The 23,077-nt window shown below is 45.8% G+C and overlaps 1 protein-coding gene across 2 annotated transcripts; it reads left to right on the top strand.

The window, feature by feature from the left end:
• The first annotated feature begins 1,232 nt into the window (after nt 1-1,232).
• LOC126539103 (uncharacterized) lies at nt 1,233-22,417 on the top strand. 2 transcript variants are annotated; one of them, XM_055075183.2, is made up of 3 exons: nt 1,233-2,933; nt 3,500-3,806; nt 21,463-22,417. In XM_055075183.2, the coding sequence occupies exons 1-3, from the start codon at nt 2,001-2,003 to the stop codon at nt 21,603-21,605; spliced, it is 1,383 nt and encodes a 460-aa protein (XP_054931158.2). In that variant the 5' UTR covers nt 1,233-2,000; the 3' UTR covers nt 21,606-22,417. The 2 variants fall into 2 exon arrangements, with proteins under 2 accessions (XP_054931158.2, XP_050041786.3); XM_050185829.3 differs by lacking the exon at nt 21,463-22,417 and adding an exon at nt 10,684-19,368 and having other exon boundaries at nt 1,341-2,933.
• The last annotated feature ends 660 nt before the right edge of the window (nt 22,418-23,077 follow it).

Consider the following 23,077-nt stretch of genomic DNA (forward strand, 5'->3'; position numbering starts at 1 on the left):
AGCGCTCGTCCGACGGCATAAGCTGCTTTATGTTCCGGCGTTATGCCAAGTGCGTTATAACGCTGAATTCTTTCCTTTTACAGCAATGATGGCAGCAACGGGACACCTGCAGTCAGTGGCGTAGCTAGGTCGTCTGGCATCCGGGGCCCATAGGTCTTCTGTCCCCTCCCCATCCCCCGGGTTTATTCGAGGAAGGCGAGGATATCAACAATTTCCGCGTGTCTCTAGACGTTCCCCCTTTGCTACGTCACTGCCTGCAGTGCGTACCAGGATATGCAGCAAACAAAGTAGTTTGTTCCCACACTATACCGCAGTAAAGCTGTGGAACTCTTTCCCAATCCTCTCCCATTCAAACAGCGCTAGGGCTTGCTGAGAGATTTAAGGAGGGGTTGCAGCCGGCTGAGCTGGCATACACCCTTTTGCGCCCAGCATATCAACGAAGGGGCAGATGAGATCACCAAAATTTTTGACAACGTGGTTTATTGGAACCTCCTTTGCACGCACTGAAAAATCGCAACATAATAGTATCGCACTTGCAGTAACTTGGGCGAAAATATTTTTCCAGCGTAGTCTAACAACGGGTAAGTTCATCCCCTTTTTTTGTGTTTGGGGAGGGCAACGTTAGAATAACTCTGGTAGGTCTTACGAGTCGTTCGTACGCCCCACGTTCTTGGATGAGATGTTTTGGATTCGTATTTGCCGTCCTGTAGGTACAGGGAAACTACCGCGGCGTCCTTGCACTTCCCTGCGATGCCAGCACGGCAATCGCAGCTCCCCGCTAGGATTTGTCTGCTGTCGCCGATCTTCAAGAATCAATGTCGCCTGTAATTTCATGCGTCCACACCATAGATAACGAAGTAACTTAAGCTGAGCTTCACGCATCTCGCTGGTGCATTATTTTTCGTTTGCGGAATAAACCTAGCAGTCACTTCCGATCAGTGCGAGTTCAGCACTTCGCTCACGCCGTAGACGTGCCCCACTTCAAATAGACGACTTCCTTTCTCTAAATTCTTTTTCCTAAAAACGCTATGAAGATCTTGTAATTCCCGAAACCCGGTTAAAATTAATATCGGCACGCTGTTTCGCGCCATCACTACCGTTTGACAGGGCGCCAAACACGCAGCGCGGGCTGCTGACGCCGTGAGTAATCCTACCACATTCGCGCAACTATTCGTCAGATGGCGCTAGGGGTCGGAAAGACAGGGCGCCGCCTAGCACTTGCAACGTGCCCATACTGGCGCATGCCACACAGTGTCAAATTTGCATGTTTTCATAGTAATCTGCACCAACACATGCAATCGTCATCGCTGTATATTAACCAAGTAGGTAGCCCTACCATAGAATAAAGCCCTACCCTAAAGCTACTCGCTTGCTGGCTCGATTAGTTGTTTCCAGTTGGGAAGACAAACTTCTCGCGCGTGCCAAGCTAACGCCGCCGCTTGAAAGAGCTCAAAGTACAAAAGGTCGATAGCACTGTTTCTGTTCTGTCCTTATTTTGCGCTGTGTCGAATCCTTTGAAAAATGAACATCCATCTCGCATAAGTGTGAAGTTTGGCAGATTCTTAGCTTATTTCGATAGAACCCAGATACTGTCGTCAGTGCAAATCGCCGATAACTATCGCGTAATTTCAAAATAAAACGCTTTACCCCGCCGTACTTATTTGGGCTAATAAATTTCGCTTCACGTTAACTGCGCAATCTAGTGCACCATGCCCACGTGACCGTGCCATATCCATTGACCAAAGACGGGAGCCGGTGCTGTCGGAAGACACTCGACGCTCACAGAATTCACCATCGCCATCGGCATCAAAACGAAAAAATCAAAACGAAAAGTATGTCGCCGTAAGCGATCACGCCGCAGCACGTTCGAAAGCACATACGAAAGCTGGGACTATGGCAAGGGCATTCAGCTGAAGTCAAGTTTTTTTTCTCTCAAGTTCCGTGACGCCATCCGCGGCACACAGTGTCCGAATTCCCGCAGCCTTCGGGGCGTCGTCGTCATGTCGGAGGGCCAGAAAAAAGCCGCGAAGCGACTGATCAGGTGGCGCGACTGCGCTCGCCGTCAACTGTCGAGCGCCTCGTGCAGCGACGATCTCGCCGACGCCTTGCAATTCGTCCTCCGCAACGTTGCCAAAACTTTCAAGGCCGCGCTTCTATCGACCGACGACGACCGGAGAGAACAGTTGTCTCGGGACCTGAGCACCGTCTTGTGCCAGGTTTCGGCTCACCTCTACTTGCGTTCGCGCGATTTGTTGGTCGCCGACTGCGACGATGGCAGCGATCGGAACAGCTCGAGCCGTTTCGACTACTGGGACCACCAGTGCGCGCTTCTCTCGTACTTGTTGGACCTGTCGCTCGTTCGCGACGAGCCCGCGGCGATCGGCAAGATCTGCTTCGTCCTGTCCAAGAGCAAGCACAGGGTATGGGACGTTCTCGTGCAGACGTGGGCCATCTGCTGCTCGAGCGCACCCGTCCGTCTGGAGCTGCAGCCGCGGCTGTTGGACGTGTTCCGCTGGTTCGCGGCCTACTGCCCGCGCACGTGCGCGAGCGCCGAGCTGTACTTCAAGTTCGTTGTGTGCGCCGCGTGTCTTGCGAGACGGTTGCCCCAGCGTGGCTGGGAGACTGTCAAGCCCGTCGCCCTCTCCATCGAACCCGCGGAGTTCGATTTCGAAGAATGGTTCGCCTCGCAGCCTGTCTTGGCCGCGCTTCTGCCTCGGTCCGAGGTGCCGAGATCGCGCCGAAAAGTGATCGCGCGCCTCTGCAAGAGCGCGTCGGACCCGGCGGAGCTGTTGGAAGCCTGCCGGTCACTGAGCGAGTCCGGCGGTGGTTCCGCTGGCGTCAGGACGACGTGCGACGCCGCGGCGGACGTCGACATGTTTGTCATCGCGGACGAAGAGACACAGGCACGAGAGGAGGAGACGAAGACGCCCGAGGTTAGTGTGCTCTGTTTGATTTGGCGAGAAAGCAAGTGACCGACGCTACCGTGATTTCCTCATCCATCTTGTCATCCAAATATGTGGTCGCGGTTCAGGCTACTACACTGAAGGAGGAAATTAGGAACGGCGCATTTTTGCAGCCAGTTGATGATTTCAGTTTTTGTACAGGGTGCAGGGAAGATGCACTCTTTTGGAATGTGAACACATAAAGCTGAAAGTCCGCCTTTCAAACCTCTAAGTGTTCAAGTTTAGTTTTACAGTACTTACGTGGTGAGGCCTGCAGGGAGAGAACGGGTTTGATGGAAACTCATGTCAGCACTGCTATGTGCAGGGCTTGCTACTTCAGATGAGAACGTCAACTGACACAAGATGTTTAATTTCAGTTGATCGCCTTTGAGGTTCATGGCAAACATAGCAGCCTAGCCATAGCTTTGAGATCTATTGAAGTATACAAAATTTAGAATTGCGACGAGTCGACAGTACTAAGGGGGAGGCTGTGGCCGGAAGCAGTGCTTTATTTTTCTGCAGCTCCTCTATTTACACTGTGGCACCCGCTATTCCAGATCGAGGATGAGCAGCTGCAAGCAATCATTGATTCAACACTGAGCCGTCTGCAGTCGACCATTGCCACACCTCGTGCTAGTGACGCCGAGCCCAATTCTGAGGCTGTCAGCGATGCCAGCAACTCCCCGCTGAACACAAAGGCTTTCTTGGACAGGCTTCTCCGTAGCAGTGTTGCTGATACTGATGCTAGGGGAGCGTTGAAGAATGCAGAAGCGTCTGTGAAGACGCTCGACCACAAGCAACATGAGTGTGTTGAAGAGGTCAACGACAGCAAAGCAGTGGACGTCGTGGCTACACCGGTGAAAGGTGAGGTTCATTTTCATTTTGGATCTGTCGATGTCTCTTGTTTATGTACTGCTTATGAGGCTTAGGTCAGGGGGATATTTCTGTTATCAAAAGCTTCCTAAGCAGTCACTAAATCAATCTACACTGAGAGGTTATGCTTCTGTAAACCTAACAGTGCTCTTTCTTTCTTTTTTTTTTTTTTGCACCGAGAGGTGACATAATCTCAGAGAAAATTGTGACAAAATGGGCAGCACAGTTCCGAAATTCTAATTGATATCAATTGAGCAGGCATTCTTAGCTGAACTGGCGATCTTGAAGGTTAGGCTTCTGAGAACTGCTGGCTGTTGTCATATGTGTGTCATTAGGATGGCACAACTCTGGGAAAAGTAACAAAATGCCATCCTCTGTCAAGCACCACCAGATCAGCATTTTCATTGATTTCTGTTATCAACATCATATTAGCCGTTTAATTCTTTTATATAAAAAAAGAAAGCATACACAATTTTTCACTGATCTTTTCATACCAGCAAATCATTGTGCATTACATTCGTATTTGAAAAATACATGTGCAGCTTACTTTATTTAGTCACCCCACACTTCAACAAAAGAGATCTGATAAGAAAAAGAAACCTTCCCCCAGCATTTAGTTGTATAAAGTTCGAGTGTAATTTATTTCCATTCTATCGATCCTGCTCAAAAGTAATTATCTGAACAGATGATGATGAAAGGAATTGAAAGCATCAAAGAGCATGTGTTCCAGTCCGGAAACTCAAATGCTTCGCATGAACTGAGTTGACAAGCATGGCTCGTCTCAGGCAAGAAAAGCTGTGGCCTGAATCAGTGTGCATAGTACTTAACTGGTACAAACAGGGAGTACAGCTCAGGCTGAAGCCTTAAAGGGGTACTGGAACACATTTAAACACTCCCCATCCGTAGACATTCCCATCCGTTAAACATTCCCCATCCGTAGACAATGCTACTGTGCTCATACAAGCCAAATATTACTCTACTGCATGCAGCAGCGATGCTACAGCCTTGCATGATAGGTAGACTCCTTGCTCTCCCCTGCTGCATTCGAAACACCCATTTTCCTTTTATGCTATGCAACATCAGCAATGATGTTGCATGTGGTGCAAAGGCTCACAGCTACAGGCCAATGGGCACATGCCTGCACGCACTTCCAGGTTTTTTAAAAAACAAGAAAGTGGTGTTTGTCGATGTCTCCCTTTCGTCCTGTCGCCCTCGGGCACACTTTGTCAGAGGGGAACTGAGAAGAGTTATAAGCACACTGCAGAAAGAAGAAATAATAGCGCTCAACTTAGCTAGTTAATTTATGGCTGAGACGAGTTTGAACAGCTGAACTGAAAACCGGGACAAAGGGGTGTGTTAGGATGGGAACCAAAGGGGAAAAGAACAAGGGCAGGAAAGAGAGAATGTCGCTCGCAATATGTGTGAACGAACTAGCCCATCAACAAGTAGGGACAAAGGGAGGCAGACAAGGACGTTGTTATTAGGCAGACAAGGACGTTGTTATTGTCCTTGTCTGTGTTTCTTAGTCCCATTTTACAGTTTCAGAAAAATAGAATGAAGGAGCGATAGGCAGTGCTGCCTCGGCTGAGAACCATGGGAATGGGGAAAGTAAACACTCCACTCTTTATACGTCTGTTCATATTGGGTCATGAAAAATTTATCGGGAATATATTCCTTGTAAGATATCGCTTTTAGTCCAGTTTGTTGGTCAAGTTTCAAGAAAATGTGTTTCAGGCCCTCTTATGTCCATGCATAAGTTCTTCAGCCGGCGAAATCCTAAGCTGGGCCCCAGAAGTGCCAAGTTTTCAGATCCTCCAGCACATTAGGATGGAGAGAATTTGTGGGACGGTGGATGTTAAGCTCTTACTTACAAAGCGTGTGCTGAACATACAACCTTTTGCAAGTTCTGTCCATCGTAAGGTTCTGGAGGACGGATAACTTTGCACTTGTGTGGCCCAGCTTAAGATTTGGTCGGCTGCACATGCTGATCTGCGTTCAGATCTGCCTGGCACTGGGGTTGTGGGACACACCATGACCATATTGCTGAAACTTGAGCTTGTAAGGCACTCGACAGGTTAATAGGAGTGAGAAGGCAGAAGCAGTGCTCTACGTTTCAAAGGAAGCCACAGGACAGCGCTTGTCCTGTGTTGAATGCGGGCGGAGAAGTGCTTAGCGAAGGAGGAAAGAATGGCTCATGAGGTGATGAGCACGCAGGTCCATGCTAGAGACGTTGATGGCGGGACTGGAACTTTGGGAATGTTAGAATTCTCAGCTGGGGCTTGATTGTAGAGACCCCAGATGGCACTGGTTCTACTACACACGTCTTGTTAGAATGTTGGAGCATTCATATAGAAGCAGACGAATAAGTGTGGTCAGCCTTCATGAAGGCCCTGGGGTCTAAGGAAAGATGATATCCCTGGGAGATGGAACAAGTTCTTGAAACTTGTTAAGTTCACTCTTTTGCTTTTTTAGAACACAGTGTAGTCCATCTTTACCAATAGTAACTAGGCCTTTGCAGACGTAGTCAATATCCATGATGACACATTGGTCTGGTGCAACATCTTCAAGGTGACATTGCAATGTGTCTTGTTTTTATCTATTCTGGCCTCTTAGGCATCTTCCTTTTATGAGAGTGCAATGTGTTTTTTCTTTTTGACATCGTTGAAGGGTGGTTGACTAATGTACTACATGCCAAATAATTTGTCTCTTTAATGTCCTTTCAAGCTGACACAAAAAGTAAATATTATGCACGCTGCTGTTGCTTCAGCTTTGGGTACACATTAAAGAGTTTGAGGCAGTCATAATTAACCTTAAGGTCACCACTATAACATCTTTGATTACCCCCATTTCATTTTGAACATTGAAACACCCTAATTAATCATACCATAATTTTTTTTTCTTTGTGTAGCAGACCTCCATCTGGTTCTTTATTTCTTTCACCTGGTTTGTTGTTGCCCATTGATGTAATTGCTAACAATTAATGTCTCTTTAGGAAAGAGCTCTTGATCTGATAGCATGCTGCCTTTGGCAGTGTTTTTCATTACTGTGCTCAATGAATACCTTGTTCATTTCATCTTGTTTGTAGTTCTGCCTCAATTTGTATTTTTTTTACAAAATTGCCACTTTATTGCATGTATGGCATTCAATTCTATAACATCCTTGCTAAGCACAAGTTACTTTTGCTATCTTATTTTTTCCCTCTTCCATATTGCAGTCATCATGCATGTCAATAATGTTTCAGCAAATACGAATGTAATGCACAATGATTTGCTGGTATGAAAAGATCAGTGAAAAATTTTGTATGCTTTCTTTTTTTTATATAAAAGAATTAAACGGCTAATATGATGTTGATAACAGAAATAAATGAAAATGCTGATGTGGTGGTGCTTGACAGAGGATGGCGTTTTGTTACTTTTCCCAGAGATGTGCCATCCTAATGACACACATATGACAACAGCCAGCAGTTCTCAGAAGCCTAACCTTCAAGATCGCCAGTTCAGCTAAGAATGCCTGCTCAATTGATATCAATTAGAATTTCGGATCTCAGCTTGACAAGGGCCTCAGGCCTCGTCAAGCTGCTCAATGAGCAGCTTTTTGTCTGGGGTCCATTCTTCCTTTCCTTGAGGAAAATAAAACTGGTTCTGATTCTGATATATATACGTTTTAGGCATCTATACAGTTACCAGATTTTAGTCCCATTTACAGCAACATAGGCCACTGAACATCGCTCTTGTTTTATGTCTTATAAACATTAAAGCAGTTATAAACATTATACCGGTGCTCTTTGGCCAGATCTGGCCCATGTGCCAATAAAGAACACAAATAATGATAATACTAAATAATAATAATATAATACGGTTCATTAATCCATTTCTTCCTGGACTACACTTTGGCCTGCAGTGTGGACTCACCTCACTAGATAACGTTCTAACGTTTAACGCTAGAATGTTATCTAGTGAGGCGAGTCTAGCAGTGCTATTGGAGGAATTAGAGGGCAGTAAATGGGATATAATAGGGCTCAGTGAAGTTAGGAGGCCAAAAGAAGCATATACAGTGCTAAAAAGCGGGCACGTCCTGTGCTACCGGGGCTTAGCGGAGAGACGGGAACTAGGAGTCGGATTCCTGATTAATAAGAACATAGCTGGTAACATACAGGAACTCTATAGCATTAACGAGAGGGTGGCAGGTCTTGTTGTGAAACTTAATAAGAGGTACAAAATGAAGGTTGTACAGGTCTACGCCCCTACATCCAGTCATGATGACCAGGAAGTCGAAAGCTTCTATGAAGACGTGGAATCTGTGATGGGTAAAGTCAAAACAAAATACGGTATACTGATGGGCGACTTCAATGCCAAGGTAGGCAAGAAGCAGGCTGGAGACAAGGCAGTGGGGGAATATGGCATAGGCACTAGGAATAGCAGGGGAGAGTTATTAGTAGAGTTTGCGGAACAGAATAATATGCGGATAATGAATACCTTCTTCCGCAAGCGAGATAGCCAAAAGTGGACGTGGAGGAGCCCGAACGGCGAGACTAGAAATGAAATAGACTTCATACTCTGCGCTAACCCTGGCATCATACAAGATGTGGACGTGCTCAGCAAGGTGCGCTGCAGTGACCATAGGATGGTAAGAACTCGAATTAGCCTAGACCTGAGGAGGGAACGGAAGCAACTGGTACATAAGAAGTCGATCAGTGAGTTAGCGGTAAGAGGGAAAATAGAGGACTTCCAGATCAAGCTACAGAACAGGTATTCGGCTTTAACTCGGGAAGAGGACCTTAGTGTTGAAGCAATTAACGACAATCTTGTGGGCATCATCAAGGAGTGTGCAATAGAAGTCGGTGGTAACTCCGTTAGACAGGATACCAGTAAGCTATCACAGGAGACGAAAGATCTGATCAAGAAACACCAATGTATGAAAGCCTCTAACCCTACAGCTGGAATAGAACTGGCAGAACTTTTGAAGTTAATCAACAAGCGTAAGACAGCTGACATAAGGAAGTGTAATATGGATAGAATTGAACATGCTCTCAGGAACGGAGGAAGCCTAAAAGCAGTGAAGAAGAAACTAGGAATTGGCAAGAATCAGATGTATGCCTTACGAGACAAAGCCGGCAATATCATTACTAATATGGATGAGATAGTTCAAGTGGCTGAGGAGTTCTATAGAGATTTATACAGTACCAGTGGCAACCACAACGATAATGGAAGAGAGAATAGTCTAGAGGAATTCGAAATCCCACAGGTAACACCGGAAGAAGTAAAGAAAGCCTTGGGAGCTATGCAAAAGGGGAAGGCAGCTGGGGAGGATCAGGTAACAGCAGATTTGTTGAAGGATGGTGGGCAGATTGTTCTAGAGAAACTGGCCACCCTGTATACGCAATGCCTCATGACTTCGAGCGTACCGGAATCTTGGAAAAACGCTAACATAATCCTAACCCATAAGAAAGGGGACGCCAAAGACTTGAAAACTTATAGACCGATCAGTTTACTGTCCGTTGCCTACAAAGTATTTACTAAGGTAATTGCAAATAGAATCAGGAACACCTTAGACTTCCGTCAGCCAAAGGACCAGGCAGGATTCCGTAAAGGCTACTCAACAATAGACCATATTCACACTATCAATCAGGTGATAGAAAAATGTGCGAAATATAACCAACCTTTATATATAGCTTTCGTTGATTACGAGAAAGCGTTTGATTCAGTCGAAACCTCAGCAGTCATGGAGGCATTGCGGAATCAGGGTGTAGACGAGCCGTATGTAAAAATACTGAAAGATATCTATAGCGGCTCCACAGCCACCGTAGTCCTCCATAAAGAAAACAACAAAATTCCAATAAAGAAAGGCGTCAGGCAGGGAGATACGATCTCTCCGATGCTATTCACAGCATGTTTACAGGAGGTATTCAGAGACCTGGATTGGGAAGGATTGGGGAATACCTTAATGTTAATGGAAGTTAATGGAGAATACCTTAGTAACTTGCGATTCGCTGATGATATTGCCTTGCTTAGTAACTCAGGGGACAAACTGCAATGTATGCTCACTGACCTGGAGAGACAAAGCCGAAGGGTGGGTCTAAAAATTAATCTGCAGAAAACTAAAGTAATGTTTAACAGTCTCGGAAGGGAACAGCAGTTTACAATAGGTAGTGAGGCACTGGAAGTGGTAAGAGAATACATCTACTTAGGACAGGTAGTGACTGCTGATCCAGATCATGAGAGTGAAATAATCAGAAGAATAAGAATGGGCTGGGGTGCGTTTGGCAGGCATTCGCAGATCATGAACAGCAGGTTGCCATTATCCCTCAAGAGAAAAGTGTATAACAGCTGTGTCTTACCAGTACTCACGTACGGGGCAGAAACTTGGAGGCTTACGAAAAGGGTTCTACTTAAATTGAGGACGACGCAACGAGCTATGGAAAGAAGAATGATAGGTGTAACGTTATGGGATAAGAAAAGAGCAGATTGGGTGAGGGAACCAACGCGAGTTAAGGATATCTTAGTTGAAATCAAGAAAAAGAAATGGGCATGGGCAGGACACGTAATGAGGAGGGAAGATGACCGATGGTCATTAAGAGTTACAGAATGGATTCCAAGGGAAGGAAAGCATAGCAGAGGGCGGCAGAAAGTTAGGTGGGCGGATGAGATTAAGAAGCTTGCAGGGAAAACATGGCCACAATTAGTACATGACCGGGGTAGTTGGAGAAGTATGGGAGAGGCCTTTGCCCTGCAGTGGGCATAACCAGGCTGATGATGATGATGATGATAATCCTTTGAATAATAACATTTGGACTGTTACTCCCCTAAAAGCATGTCTTGCAGTTGGGTTGGAGCCAGCAGTTGAAAATGCATTCTTCTTTGCAATGCAGGTGATGAGCATACAAGCATGGCTCAGGAAGCAACATCGAAAGAAGAAGGGGTTGTTGCAATTTGTGCAGACAGCACACCTGCGGCGTCACCTCCGCGAAAAAAATTTAGGAGACGAAGAAGGGCTCACACAAAGAAGATTCATTCCTCAGGCAAGCTGCCCACATCAAAAGCTGCAGAAGAGTCTTTTACTTTTGCAGCCAGTATGGAGGACGAAGTTCAGCACGAAACTCCACTTTCTCAAAAGTTCTCACTTCAAAAACATTCGCAGGAACTGCCTTCGGTTTCAGCTGTGCAGGATTCAGATGCTACAACAATGCCTATTGGCGACCAATCTGTAGTGAAGGGAACAGACCAAGGCAGTGTCATTGACCTTGAAGAAGATTCAAGTGAGCACCATGACTACAAAATGGGCAATGAGATATCATTGTCGATGGGCAGAGAGGAGCCTAGAGAATTTTTGAATTCACAAGCTGAGCCAATCGCGAAAGCTCTGAAAGAAACTTCACTACGAAACCACAGAACTGGCAAGGCAGTTTTGTCTGATAATGGTGAAGGGCTAGGAGCTTCTTCATGTTCGGAAGTTGATTCGACAGTGAATTCAGGTTTGCTTCCAGGTCACCAAGCTCAGAAGGCGACTAAGTCTCGCAGGCACAGGATCATTAAATCTTTGTCAGAGGAGTCTGGCAGTCGGCAAGAACTGTCCTCGGTATCAGCTGCGCAACACTTGGATGCTGCAATGACTTTTAATGTTGGCCAGTGTCCAGGGAAGAGCACGGAACACGTCAGCATCGGAGACATTGAAGAGAAAACGCCCAGGCACCACGATGCCAAAATCGACAATCAAAAGTCATCGATGAAGGGCAGACAGGGGCACGGCAGACACTTGGAGGATACCACCGAAACTATTTCAAGTTCATCAGAGGATGGGGCTGCAGAGAAAAACGATGGACAGCTAATGCGTGATGACATCACTGAAGCTCTTTCAAGTTTGTCAGATGTTGAGGTTGCAGAACAAAATGGCAGGCGATCACTGCATGATGATGATGATGATGCTGAAACTCAATCAAGTTTGGATTCAGAGTCTTCTCAGGACATATCATCTTCGAGCTCAGAATCTGAGGCTTCTGGTGAACACTCATGCAGCCAAAGCGCATCTGGCAGTTCAGTCAAAAAGAGAATAGCTGTTTTGTCTCCAGGTGAGAGACCTTCAGGCACAGCTTCCACTCGTAGTGGGGAAACCTGTAATGTCCAGGAAAGGCAGAGAAAAATGCTGAGCAATTTTCTGGAGCCAGAATATAAGAAAAGTGCCTTTAAAGGGAATTGTAATGCTTCAGCATCAAGGTATGCCAAAACATCTCGAGTACATTCAGATTCGGAGTCCATGTCCCCTGCAAAGCTAGGGAAAATACAGTGCCATCCTGCTACGGTTCTTGAGGCTAGAGATGTCTCACCGAGAAGTGCAAAGACGGCATATAGGAGCAGAATTGTCAGTTCCTCCGAGTCTTCTGATGAAGAATGCAGCATTCAATGCCCAGTGCTGCAAGAATCTGTGTCTTCTAATGAAGAGCGCAGTGTTGAACACTCGGCACAACAAGGAGCAGAGTTTTCCAATGAGGAATGCAGTGTTGAGGCTAGAGATGTCACACCGAGAAGTGCAAAGACGGCATATAGGAGCAGAATTGTCAGTTCCTCCGAGTCTTCTGATGAAGAATGCAGCATTCAATGCCCAGTGCTGCAAGAATCTGTGTCTTCTAATGAAGAGCGCAGTGTTGAACACTCGGCACAACAAGGAGCAGAGTTTTCCAATGAGGAATGCAGTGTTGAGGCTAGAGATGTCACACCGAGAAATGCGAAGAAGGTATATAGGAGCAGAATTGTCAGTTCCTCCAAGTCTTCTGATGAAGAAAGCAGCATTCAACGCTCAGTGCTGCAAGAATCTGTGTCTTCTGACGAAGAGTGCAGTGTTGAACACTCCGCACAACAAGGAGCAGAGCTTTCCAATGAGGAATGCTGTGTTGAGGCTAGAGATGTCACACCGAGAATTGCGAAGAAGGTACATAAAAGCAGAATTGTCATTTCCTCCAAGTCTTCTGATGAAGAAAGCAGCATTCAACGCCCAGTGCTGCAAGAATCTGTGTCTTCTGATGAAGAGCGCAGTGTTGAACACTCGGCACAACAAGGAGCAGACTTTTCCAACGAAGAATGCAGTGTTGAGGCTAGAGATGTCACACCGAAAACTGCAAAGAAGGTACATAGGAGCAGAATTGTCAGTTCCTCCGAGTCTTCTGATGAAGAATGCAGCGTTGAACGGCCAATGCTGCAAGAAGCTGTGTCTTCTGACGAAGAGTGCAGTGTTGAACACTCGGCACAACAAGGAGCAGAGTTTTCCAACGAAGAATGCAGTGTTGAGGCTAGAGATGTCACACCGAAAACTGCAAAGAAGGCACATAGGAGCAGAATTGTCAGTTCCTCCGAGTCTTCTGATGAAGAATGCAGCGTTGAACGGCCAATGCTGCAAGAGTACGAAGAGCACAATATTGAACACTCGATGCAACAAGGAGCAAAGTTTTCCAATGAAGAATGCTATGTTGAACAGTCGGCACAAGAAGCTGAGTCTTCGAATGAAGAGCACAACATTGAACACTCAGCACAACAAGAAGCCAAGTCTTCTGACAAAGAGCATGGTGTTGAATACTTGCCAAAACAAGAAAGTTACTCTTCCAATGAAAAGTGCAGTGTTGAGCACTCAGTGCAACAAGAAGCTGAGTCATCCCATGATGAATGCGATGATGAACACCTTTCACAGTCAGAAGTGAGACAGCCCGCCGTGTCTTCAGAATTGGCCAATGAAATTCCATGTGGGCAGCGGTCACCTGGCGTTTTGTCACTGCAGGACATGCACATCTCGCCTTCAGAAAGTGATGAAGATGGTCCGCTCTTTCCGGGGCTTAAGGACACTCATCTAGCTGCTGAATCAGATGCTGATACCGTGGCGATACAATCGAACGATGAAGGGGTCGCTTTCGGCAGACAACATGCGGGAAGCCTGTCACAAGCCACAACCGTTTCAGCTTCGTCCCAGAGGCGCTCACCATCACCTTTTTCGAAGCTGAGAGAAAGAGTGATGTCTTTTCAAGAAGATTCTGATGATGAAATAGATACTATGGCTTTCGGAGGAAAGGAAGCATCTTTAGTTGGCAAACACTGTCTCTTTAAGGTGCCGCTCATGAAGAAGGTGGGCACCCCTACAACCCAACAGGCGGTTAAATTGAAGCCTCAGGATGTACGGCACAACATAGATGAGAGGAGATCACCTAAAAAGAGCCAACCTGCCCACAGAAGAGCGCGCTCGCGTAGTTCAGTCTCTTTACAAAGGGAACAGGGAGCAGTGCCTGACAAAGAACAAGGTTCAGAAACTGACTCCTATAATGCAGCTGTGGCTACAAATGGCACAGCCAGTGTAAGCTTGAATAGTGACACCATGGGGTCAAGGCACATGTCAATGGAGAAGACTAAAGTTCTCAGTCCAGGCATGAAGCAGGCAGGCATTTGTAGAAACAGCTCTGGAGCATCGTTGCCCAAGAATAAACTATTGAAGCCATCCAAAGTTACCAATACCTCAGAATCAGAGCAAAATGATGCTTCTGAATCAGACTCTGATGAAGATGAAAGAGATGCGAACACTGCTCTTGAGTCCGGAAAATGCACAACACAAGGCCCATCTAAGACAGAGGAACTGGCAAAAGTTGAAACTTCACCTTCAAATAGAAGGAAACGGGCACCTTGTCCAAATCTTTTGCCTTTGGATCCCACCAGGCCAAAAAGAGCAACACTGATGTTGTCTTCTGATCACGATTTTGATGCTGCAAGTGTCAATGTGGTTAAGGAGAGTGCATGCAGTGAGCATTCACGGCAAAATGAGGTCAATGCCAGGCAACTGCAGGAAGCCGAATCTGAAGCGTCTGCCCAAAGAAAAAGCACACGGAGTTGTGCCAAAAGACTGCCATTTGGGCAGCAAAAAGAACAAGTTCACAATTCTGACTCTGGCAACACATTCAAAGATATATGCGACCAGCCTGTGCCAAGCAGCAATTTGGCAAAAAGTCCGTCAAAGGGAAAGCAAAAGCACGGTGACCCAGGCGACGGGAATTCCTCAGCTCCGGAAAAGCCACGCACTCCTGCAAAACCTTCCAGTAGTTGTGCGACTCGTGGAATAGAGGTGTCCGGAAGACGAGACAATCTATGTCATGATGGAATCAAATGTGATGTTTCTCACAAACGTACATGTCCCATGTCACTTATGAAAAAGCCAACGTCATCTATGACCAAGCAGAAATCTGGAATTGAGGCAGAAGCTACAAGTAAGAGCAGGCAGCTGGCTCCTAGCAGCCTGCGCATATGTTCATTATCACCAATTCGTGGCAGGACTCCTTCGTGTGAGGTACAGCAGACAGGGCAGACTGAATTTGGAGTCCTGACTCGGAGTGCACGCAGGCAACTGTCCTATGCTAATGGTAAAACCTCCCTGTCCCAAAAAAGAATAACAATGTCTGCAGAGGGACTGGGACCTGATGTAAAATCAAATGCCATGTCTTGTGGGAAGACAGCTAAAAGTGTGCTAAATGAAGATGTAGAACCAGCACCGTTGCAGGCAAAGAGAGCAGTCTTGCAAGATAGCACAAGGGATGGCCACTCTGTCGTGAGAAGTGACACTTCACCTACACAAGCAAAAGATAATGCCATATCTGAGAAAGAGTTAGAAAATGGAGACAAAAGAGTAGGCAGTGTATCTTCAAGGCATAACACGTTATCACCATCTCCAAGACCAACTAAATTGCCAATAGTAAAACTAGATCGTATGCAGAATAATGAAACAGGACCTCTAGCCACTGTTAGCGGCAACAACTTGCCCAGAACACGCTCAGTTTCAGCTTCTTTGCAAGGCAGGGAGGCGGATGCATCAAACACCACATTTGATGGTCTGATTACCAGCAAGGGAAGGCAAGTAGGTTCTGACATGGGTGACACTGCAGCTTTGGCAAGGTCACCATTAAGAACAGCATCCAAGCGCAGACGGGTCGTTGATGCTTGCATGAACTCGACATCTGCCCTGGACACTTTTGAAGATGATTCATCTAAGACAAGTGTCTGCCTTAGCGGGCTGACACAGGTGCCTTTGTCACGAAATCCTCATGCTTCAGACGACTCTACGAGTTCCGACCAAGAGGGGGGCGACATTGTTCATAGCGCCCAGCAGCGAAGACTGTCGTTGCGAAGGCTGCCGTCACGAAGGTTGCCCCAACGTAATAAGAAGGAGGATTTCATTATTGACGTTGATGAGGAGGTCCGTTCTCTTTCGGACTCTGATGATGATGATGATGATCCTACCTACGAAGTTGGTGATGTAAATCTCGATGCCAGCATTGCTCGCTTAAGAAGACTCAAAGTGCCTCTTTATACACCAGAAAAGGAAGTGCAGTCAAGAACGTCGAGTGCTGCTTCAAGCTACAAAGCGGCAAACAGCAGTGCAAAAAGGAGTGGACGGCTCTCATTAACTGCAATACGAGCTTCGCCGTCCGATAGGAGCCCGAGCTCCCAGTCCAGTCTGTCACCCCCTTTTAGTCCAGTGGCAACTGCGTCCAGCGGTATTCCAGAGGCACAGAGTCCAGCATTAAACTTCTGCTTGAGTCATTCACCTTCCAGGCATGCTAGAAGTTACGATAAGCAGAACAGCATGATGCCAAGAAGGCGAGCAATAAAACATGGACAGAGTTCATCTGAAAACAAGGACCATGTGTTGTCAGTGTTGGAAGACCCACAAACTCTCAGCACAACAAACACAGGAAAGTCTCCAGAAAAAATGCCAGTTCCCCGGCGGTCAACACGTTTAAGTACAAAACAGGATATGCCTGCGTTCCTTACTTGTTCAAACCACTCGAAGAGTGGTGAACTTGCGGCGCCGTCACATTCGAGCCACTTAAACAAGGACTTTGAGGTCGTTGTCCGAGAGCAGACTGTACGCACCTCCAAAAGGAACAAGAGTTTGAAAATGAGTCCTTCATCGCAAATGCATGTGAAACATCCTGATGAAAGGTCGGGCGCAGCTGAAGAGGCATCGGTGATAGACGATGCATCAAGCTCTGTCTGCTCAACCTGCAATCGCTGTGTGAAGGCTGCCAGTACTCAGGACAGTGGGACCATGACCGACGACAGTTACCTTCATGATGAAGATGCTTTTTCGGATTCACTGAGATATTCTAAGCGTAAGAAGGTTGGCTGCAGTGCTTCAGCGTCACATTCAAAGGCCAGAGCCTCCAGGTCATCTTGCCGGCACGGTTCAGCAACTCAAGAAGCCAGTGTTCCAACACGGCGCAGCTCACGAACACCTGCAGGCACATTACGTAGACTGAGTTATGCTTGAAATGCTGCTACGTGTGCTGAGAAAAATTCTAATGGACAATGTCTATTGGAACTGTCAGTGTTACTTATGTTACTTACTCAGTGTTACCTTGTGGGTGCTATTCAGAAAGCTGTGCCATTGAACTGCATTGTTACAGCTTATATTACTTAGAGATATACATATATATGTTATGTTAAGTCTTGTGTTAGCGAAGTTCATATTGCTTTTTTTGAGCTGAGTGTAGCATCAAGTTCATTCTTGAAGGCAACACATCTTGATGCTCTGTTTCGCGATAGTCATGTTGTGTGCGATGCAGTAGTGTACAGTCGAAGGGCAGCTGATCTCACAGTGTGGTCTTGGACGAACTGTGTACGGGTGTGGTTTACCAGGCTTGTTGTAGGTGTCATGCACTCATTGTTATGCAGAATATTCACCTCAGTACATTAATAGAATTGTTGTAGGCATAAGTACTAAGCAAACACCTTGTTAATGATCTTGTAGGATTGGGATTTCATTGCATTTAGTTATTTCATCACTTAGCTTCTAGACTCGTGGAATTGTTTGAAAAGCAGTGTTAATGTCTTGAGCACCAAAATACATTGAAAATGCAGTGTACGAAAAAGAAGGTAGTTTTTTCAGGAATTAGAAAAAGGTTATTCATAACTTATTGAAAATCATCGTGTGCCACTGCCTTTGTGGAAATTAAACATGAACGGTCATAGTCATGATCTTAGATCCACTAAGAGGAAAGGCTTTCACTGTCTGATTAATGCACATGCTTATTTTTATTTGTCTTGGCAAAGTGCTGTCTGGGGGCATAGTTAAGTAAACTTACCACCAAAAGGAAAACTTCACCTGTTGAGAACAAAGCACTTAGGTGTGAAGAGGCAAAGCAAATAAATTGTCACATGTACAGGGTGTGCTACTGTCCGCGTAAATGTGTGTATCTGTGCTTGTATTGTGTGCTGTGCAAGCTGCCCATGTCCATGCCACGTCATCTGCTATCGAGGTGATGTGTAAAGCCATTGGATACACAACTGCAAAGCACATAAATTCTTGCACATAGGCAAGGTGGTCTTCTGTTATCTTCAACAGGCATTTCTGCTTACACAGCGTGCTGTGTGAGCTGCGCTTGGCTCTGCCTTGTCTGCTACAGGGGCAGGTGCTTTACAATTTGCGACAAAGAAAATTTTGCTCAATCGAAGCATGAGAGCAATAGTTCGCAGTCAAAGTGAATTTGCTGTAAATTCCCATGAGCTGACAAGATTGTCAGCATTTGAAGCGAACAAGGAGATTTTTCTCCTGTCTGCTCAAGGTGTCCGCACCTCTGTAACAGATGACAATTTTGTTGGTTGCACTAGCCCTGCTCATTGCCTCACTGCATTAGTGCAGTGCACCGAATATGCTTTTTTGGCACCTTGGCTGGCATGGCAAGCAGCAGCCATGAACTCAATTATTCATGCTAACAGTAGACCACCCTGTATAACTGGGCATGCCAGTTGCACTCAAACTATTTGAGCTACTTATAAAGTGAAAAGTGAAGTTACCGAGCAACTTCTGGGGCTGTTTCTGTTCAGCTTTCAATGTATAGGCTTAAGGAAGTTCATCTGTAAAAAAACTTGCAGTGACTGTTTTTGTCCAAGCTACTGCTTTTTATATTGACGCTTTTATAGAAAGTGCTTTCTGCAACTTGTTGCAGGGAATCTGTCAGTCCTTGGGTTGCAGCCAATTTCTTGTCTTAGGCTTACATTGAGATTCATTGATGCTTTAATGTTGGTTAGCATTGTGGTACTTTCAACGTAAAGTCGAAAGTCACAAAGGCGCATTGATTTGTATTCACTACAGCTAAAAAATTTTGAAACAAATTTTTTTTTTTACTTTGTTGTTGGGACACCTTTGTTGTGATGATGGTATATGCTACATGTGTCAAATGTTCTGTTGGTAGAGTACATATTGTTTATGCCACATTTTGCTTTCAGAGATTGAGTAGCAATCTAAAGCTTTCCACTATTGCAAGGACAGCTTTGATGACATAGATGTTTATGCAATGTGCTTTCTTATGTGCACTTTCTAAACTGTCATTTTCTGTGATCATGTGTTTGGTATTGAGGTTAAGGTTGTTCATTTCAGAGAGTCATATAGGGAGTGTGCATTTTTGGTATGTCATATTGTTCATCGTCCACTCCTGTCATCCATGCATCAAGGGCTGCGTGATGGCTTATCCCCTTAAAAGTTTTATGGGGCAAGGTTTGCAAGAATTTAATAAAACTGAACTCCACGGAAATTCTTGGAAGTTTGGCTACTTGTTGCTATCTTTTATAATCCCTCTGTAGTTTGGCCATGTGAGCGTTGAGCAAGGTCATTATGCATATAATAGAGTTTGAGGGTCTCTTTAATGCTTTGCAACTTTTAAATTAAAACTGTGACAATTAATTCTTGTGGCACTAATGCATAGTCAAAGTGTAAAAGGTGTTCGTTTCATTGGAAGCTGTAGGTCCAGGTTTTAGAAGAATAAGTATGACAACACTAACAGTGCAACAGTCATCCTTATGAAATCATCGCAGGCATGCCGAGCAAAATTTCATCATTCATTTTCAATAATAACGGCAACCTGCTGATCTGTCCTTGTGCACGAGTGACATGAGCCACCTGCGTGTGGCATCCATCAAGGATTCGCCTGTGCTGCCCCTGGCAGCTGTCTGGCTTGGAGATTTAAAGCCACTGTGCTATCCTGCACATGTTATATTTTCCCTGCTGCAAGCAGCAAGAGGTACATGTGAGCATTGGCCATTCTGTGTAATCCCTGTGCAACATAGCAGTGTAGCTGCTGCCGACATTTCAACCACTTGGGTCCTGTCATTCTATGTTGCATCCATTGAATCAACAGAAGTTGCACTGGCTTGCTTTCACAGAAAAGGCTGTTTGAGGTATGCAATGGTGGCAGAGCGTCATTCTTAATTTTTTATCACAGCAAGTGGGCATGTACAATCAGAGTGAAAGGTTGCCTTTTGAGCACAGTATGTTGTCGAAAGGGGTTAATTTGTGTGTTATTACATCCGCGTTTGTTCTGTTGCGCAATAATACTTCAGTAATGGATTACCAACTTGCCTGGAATGCTTCTCTCATCAAGTTCATTTGTAAAGTCATGAAACTGCACAAATCCAGAAAGACCTTAAGTGTAGGCAAGTATTTATGTACTACCGATCGTTCCCATGATGTCTGAACTGCCACACCTGCAGGTCTTCGTAGACATCTGCGCCACAGTTAGCTCTAGTAAATTTTGTTGGATACACTAAATACGGTACACGGCCTCCGAAATGTGCGCCTGCAATCTCGGAGGCCATGTAAGTGCACAAGCAATAAGTTGAGTGCACGCTACTTCAACTCGCATATTCCCTCGGCTGTGAGCTAATCTGAGAAGCGGTGCAATGAGTAAGAATAGCGTACTAGCCGGAAAGTGCATGTCGGCGTCATTGTAATGTTCGCTACAGCATTGCAGCAAGGGGTCGCGCCATCAATACTTCACGGCGAGTTCGCCCACGAAAGCTGGCTGCGTGACGTAATGAATTCTCCCTTCTGGTTCCTTTCCTTCCTCCATGGTAATACCAGCTTTCAGTCGGGCACATTCCACGTGGAGGCGCCCACTCATGAAGGAAAGAAAAGAATATGAGGGATGAAGCATTGCGCAACACCGATTGAAGCCAAACGAGTCGGCCCAACACGTGATCTTTGCGTGAGAGGGCGCGAAAGGTTTCAGTGCTGCCGCTCTTCCACGCAGAGCTGCGGCAGGGCAGCTGAATAAGTACGCATCCATTACCAACTGTCGGGGACCGAACGGTCTCTGACTGTACACACTGAGTCTTAGACGTCACATGCCTGGCTGACTCTGCCAGAGAAAAAGTGAAGGGAATGGCTTCATGGTGAGTTCAAAAGTAATTATTGATCCCATGGGGAGTTCGCTTGCCAAAGCTGCCTGCGTGTCGTAATGCTCTTTCCTAGTTAATTTCTTTGCCCCCGTGCGACCAAGGCAGATTACGCCGTTTCACTGCTTTCACTTCACATGCCTCTTAAATGTCGTTCATCCCGGCTATTGCGAGTTTGCGTATCCTGTGTTGCTCAGCACATAGATCCTGCTTAAAGTTGACCACCCTAGCTAAATGTTCTGGTCAAAAAAGGGGGAAGGGCGAGGAGGTTTTATGTGCCAAAACCATGATTTCATCATGAGGCATGCCATAGCGGGAGACTCTGGATTAATTTGGACCCCCAGGGATTATTTAACTGCTCTGGTCAAAGCGTTGACACATTTGTCAGCAGTGTGTGCAGTATATTTTCGTTGTCCTTTCCTTTTGCATTAATTTGCTTGTATGTTCTATTTCAGGTCACTGCTGGCTTCTTGTTGGCAAGTTAAGCACTGCCACATTTTGGACAATCTTACAGACTCTAGCTTTAGCCGACTGCGCGAAGTCAACATTGCCGCGTGCTTCAATGTTTTGCAGCTGTGAGCCTGTGACCCTCGAGTGAAAATATTGTTATCGCGCTTGCATTCGCACGCAACCTACCACGACACCAGCTTTGTACTTTTGATGGGCCCATCGTATCAGACAGGCCGGCACCTCGGGATAGTTATGCGCATGTTCGTTGGCAGCCTTCAAATACTGACCACGCATAAGCGATGTTTTTGTTCGGCGACCACCGCCCGTGCTCGCACATGTTGCGGCGACTACGCTAGTTGGTTTTAATTTGTCGGCGTTGAAACTCTAAAACATTTTGCACTATGTGGGGCATCTCTGGTCCCACGATAGTCGTCATCCGTCTTGCGCGCCTTATTGTTGACGCTGCGCGCCTGGTAGTTCCAGTCCAGAAACGACATTGCACGTCATCAGCGTGACGTAGCATTTTCGACAGGAGAGTAGCGAGAAAAAATTATTTGTGTGAAATGTGCGATCCCGGTGAAGTCGTGGTACCTAGAGAGAACTTAGAAAAGTGTGTCTATATATATGTATATATATATACATATATATATGCATGTATATATATTGCAACTAAAGGTGGCTTGCTCGGCACCACCTCGGCACCACCTCCTCGAAGAGACAGGTCTTGTGCTGAACGAACTCCTGAGCAACGCTTTGCAGTGTGGTTATTCCGACCGAATAACTCCGATTCAAATTGGTTATGTCTTCTAGCCTACTTCACATTTTAATCAAATTGGATATATGGATTTGAGGGCTCAGGAAAGTGCGGCACAATACTAATGCATTCTTCTCGCATTTACCGCTAAATCACCACTTGATTGTTCTACGGTACACAAGTTCATTTCAATAAACGTTTGTCATGCCGCAGTCTCGTCTTTGTGGGGTTACCAGCATAAAACGGCAGCCGTGACAATATAGTTGGAGACAGTCGATATCCATTTTTTTCCCCATGGCGAATTAAGTTCCAACACTGTCAGCCAAAGGTATGCCTTCCTAAAATGCTACCGCGTTATTTCGACAGTACATGCAGTTGACTGAAAATGTACGTGTTCGGCGTAATTGGAGTTCTAGCTGTTTATCAGTGTTCTCAATTTTTTTCACATGCAATGCCGGCGGGAGTTTGCATTGAGAACATCCTCGTAGAAAACCTCATAGAGGCGACTTGACGAGCATAATAGTAAGCCCTGTCCATTCCTCACATGGCAGTAAAAAGTTGCCCAACATGACAGTTAAGAATTTAGAAGTATGTGTTTTGTGAATTACCGCATTTATTCGAATATAGGGCGACATTTTTTTCCCGGAAATGTTGCCCAAAGTGAGCTGCCGACCTATATTAGCTACCAAAGTTTGACCTATACTCGTTAACACAGCCAACAAAGGTACCAAGCTGACAAAGCTTCTCCGTCGCCAATGCCGGAAGGCCAGTACTGGCTTTAATGAATATCCCAAAGCACTTGACAGCATCGAGGACATCGTTTACGATGCCGTGGGTGCCTGGGAAGCATCCGACGAGGAAGAATT

The sequence above is a fragment of the Dermacentor andersoni genome, chromosome 11 (genome assembly GCF_023375885.2).
Source record: "Dermacentor andersoni chromosome 11, qqDerAnde1_hic_scaffold, whole genome shotgun sequence".
NCBI lineage: Eukaryota > Metazoa > Arthropoda > Arachnida > Ixodida > Ixodidae > Dermacentor > Dermacentor andersoni.

Coding starts and splice junctions, on each gene's coding strand:
- LOC126539103 (XM_050185829.3), top strand. CDS start 2,001: ATGTCGGAGGGCCAGAAAAAAGCCGCGAAGCGACTGATCAGGTGGCGC. Junction 2,934..3,499: donor AGGAGACGAAGACGCCCGAG/GTTAGTGTGCTC, acceptor CCGCTATTCCAG/ATCGAGGATGAGCAGCTGCA. Junction 3,807..10,683: donor CGTGGCTACACCGGTGAAAG/GTGAGGTTCATT, acceptor TTTGCAATGCAG/GTGATGAGCATACAAGCATG.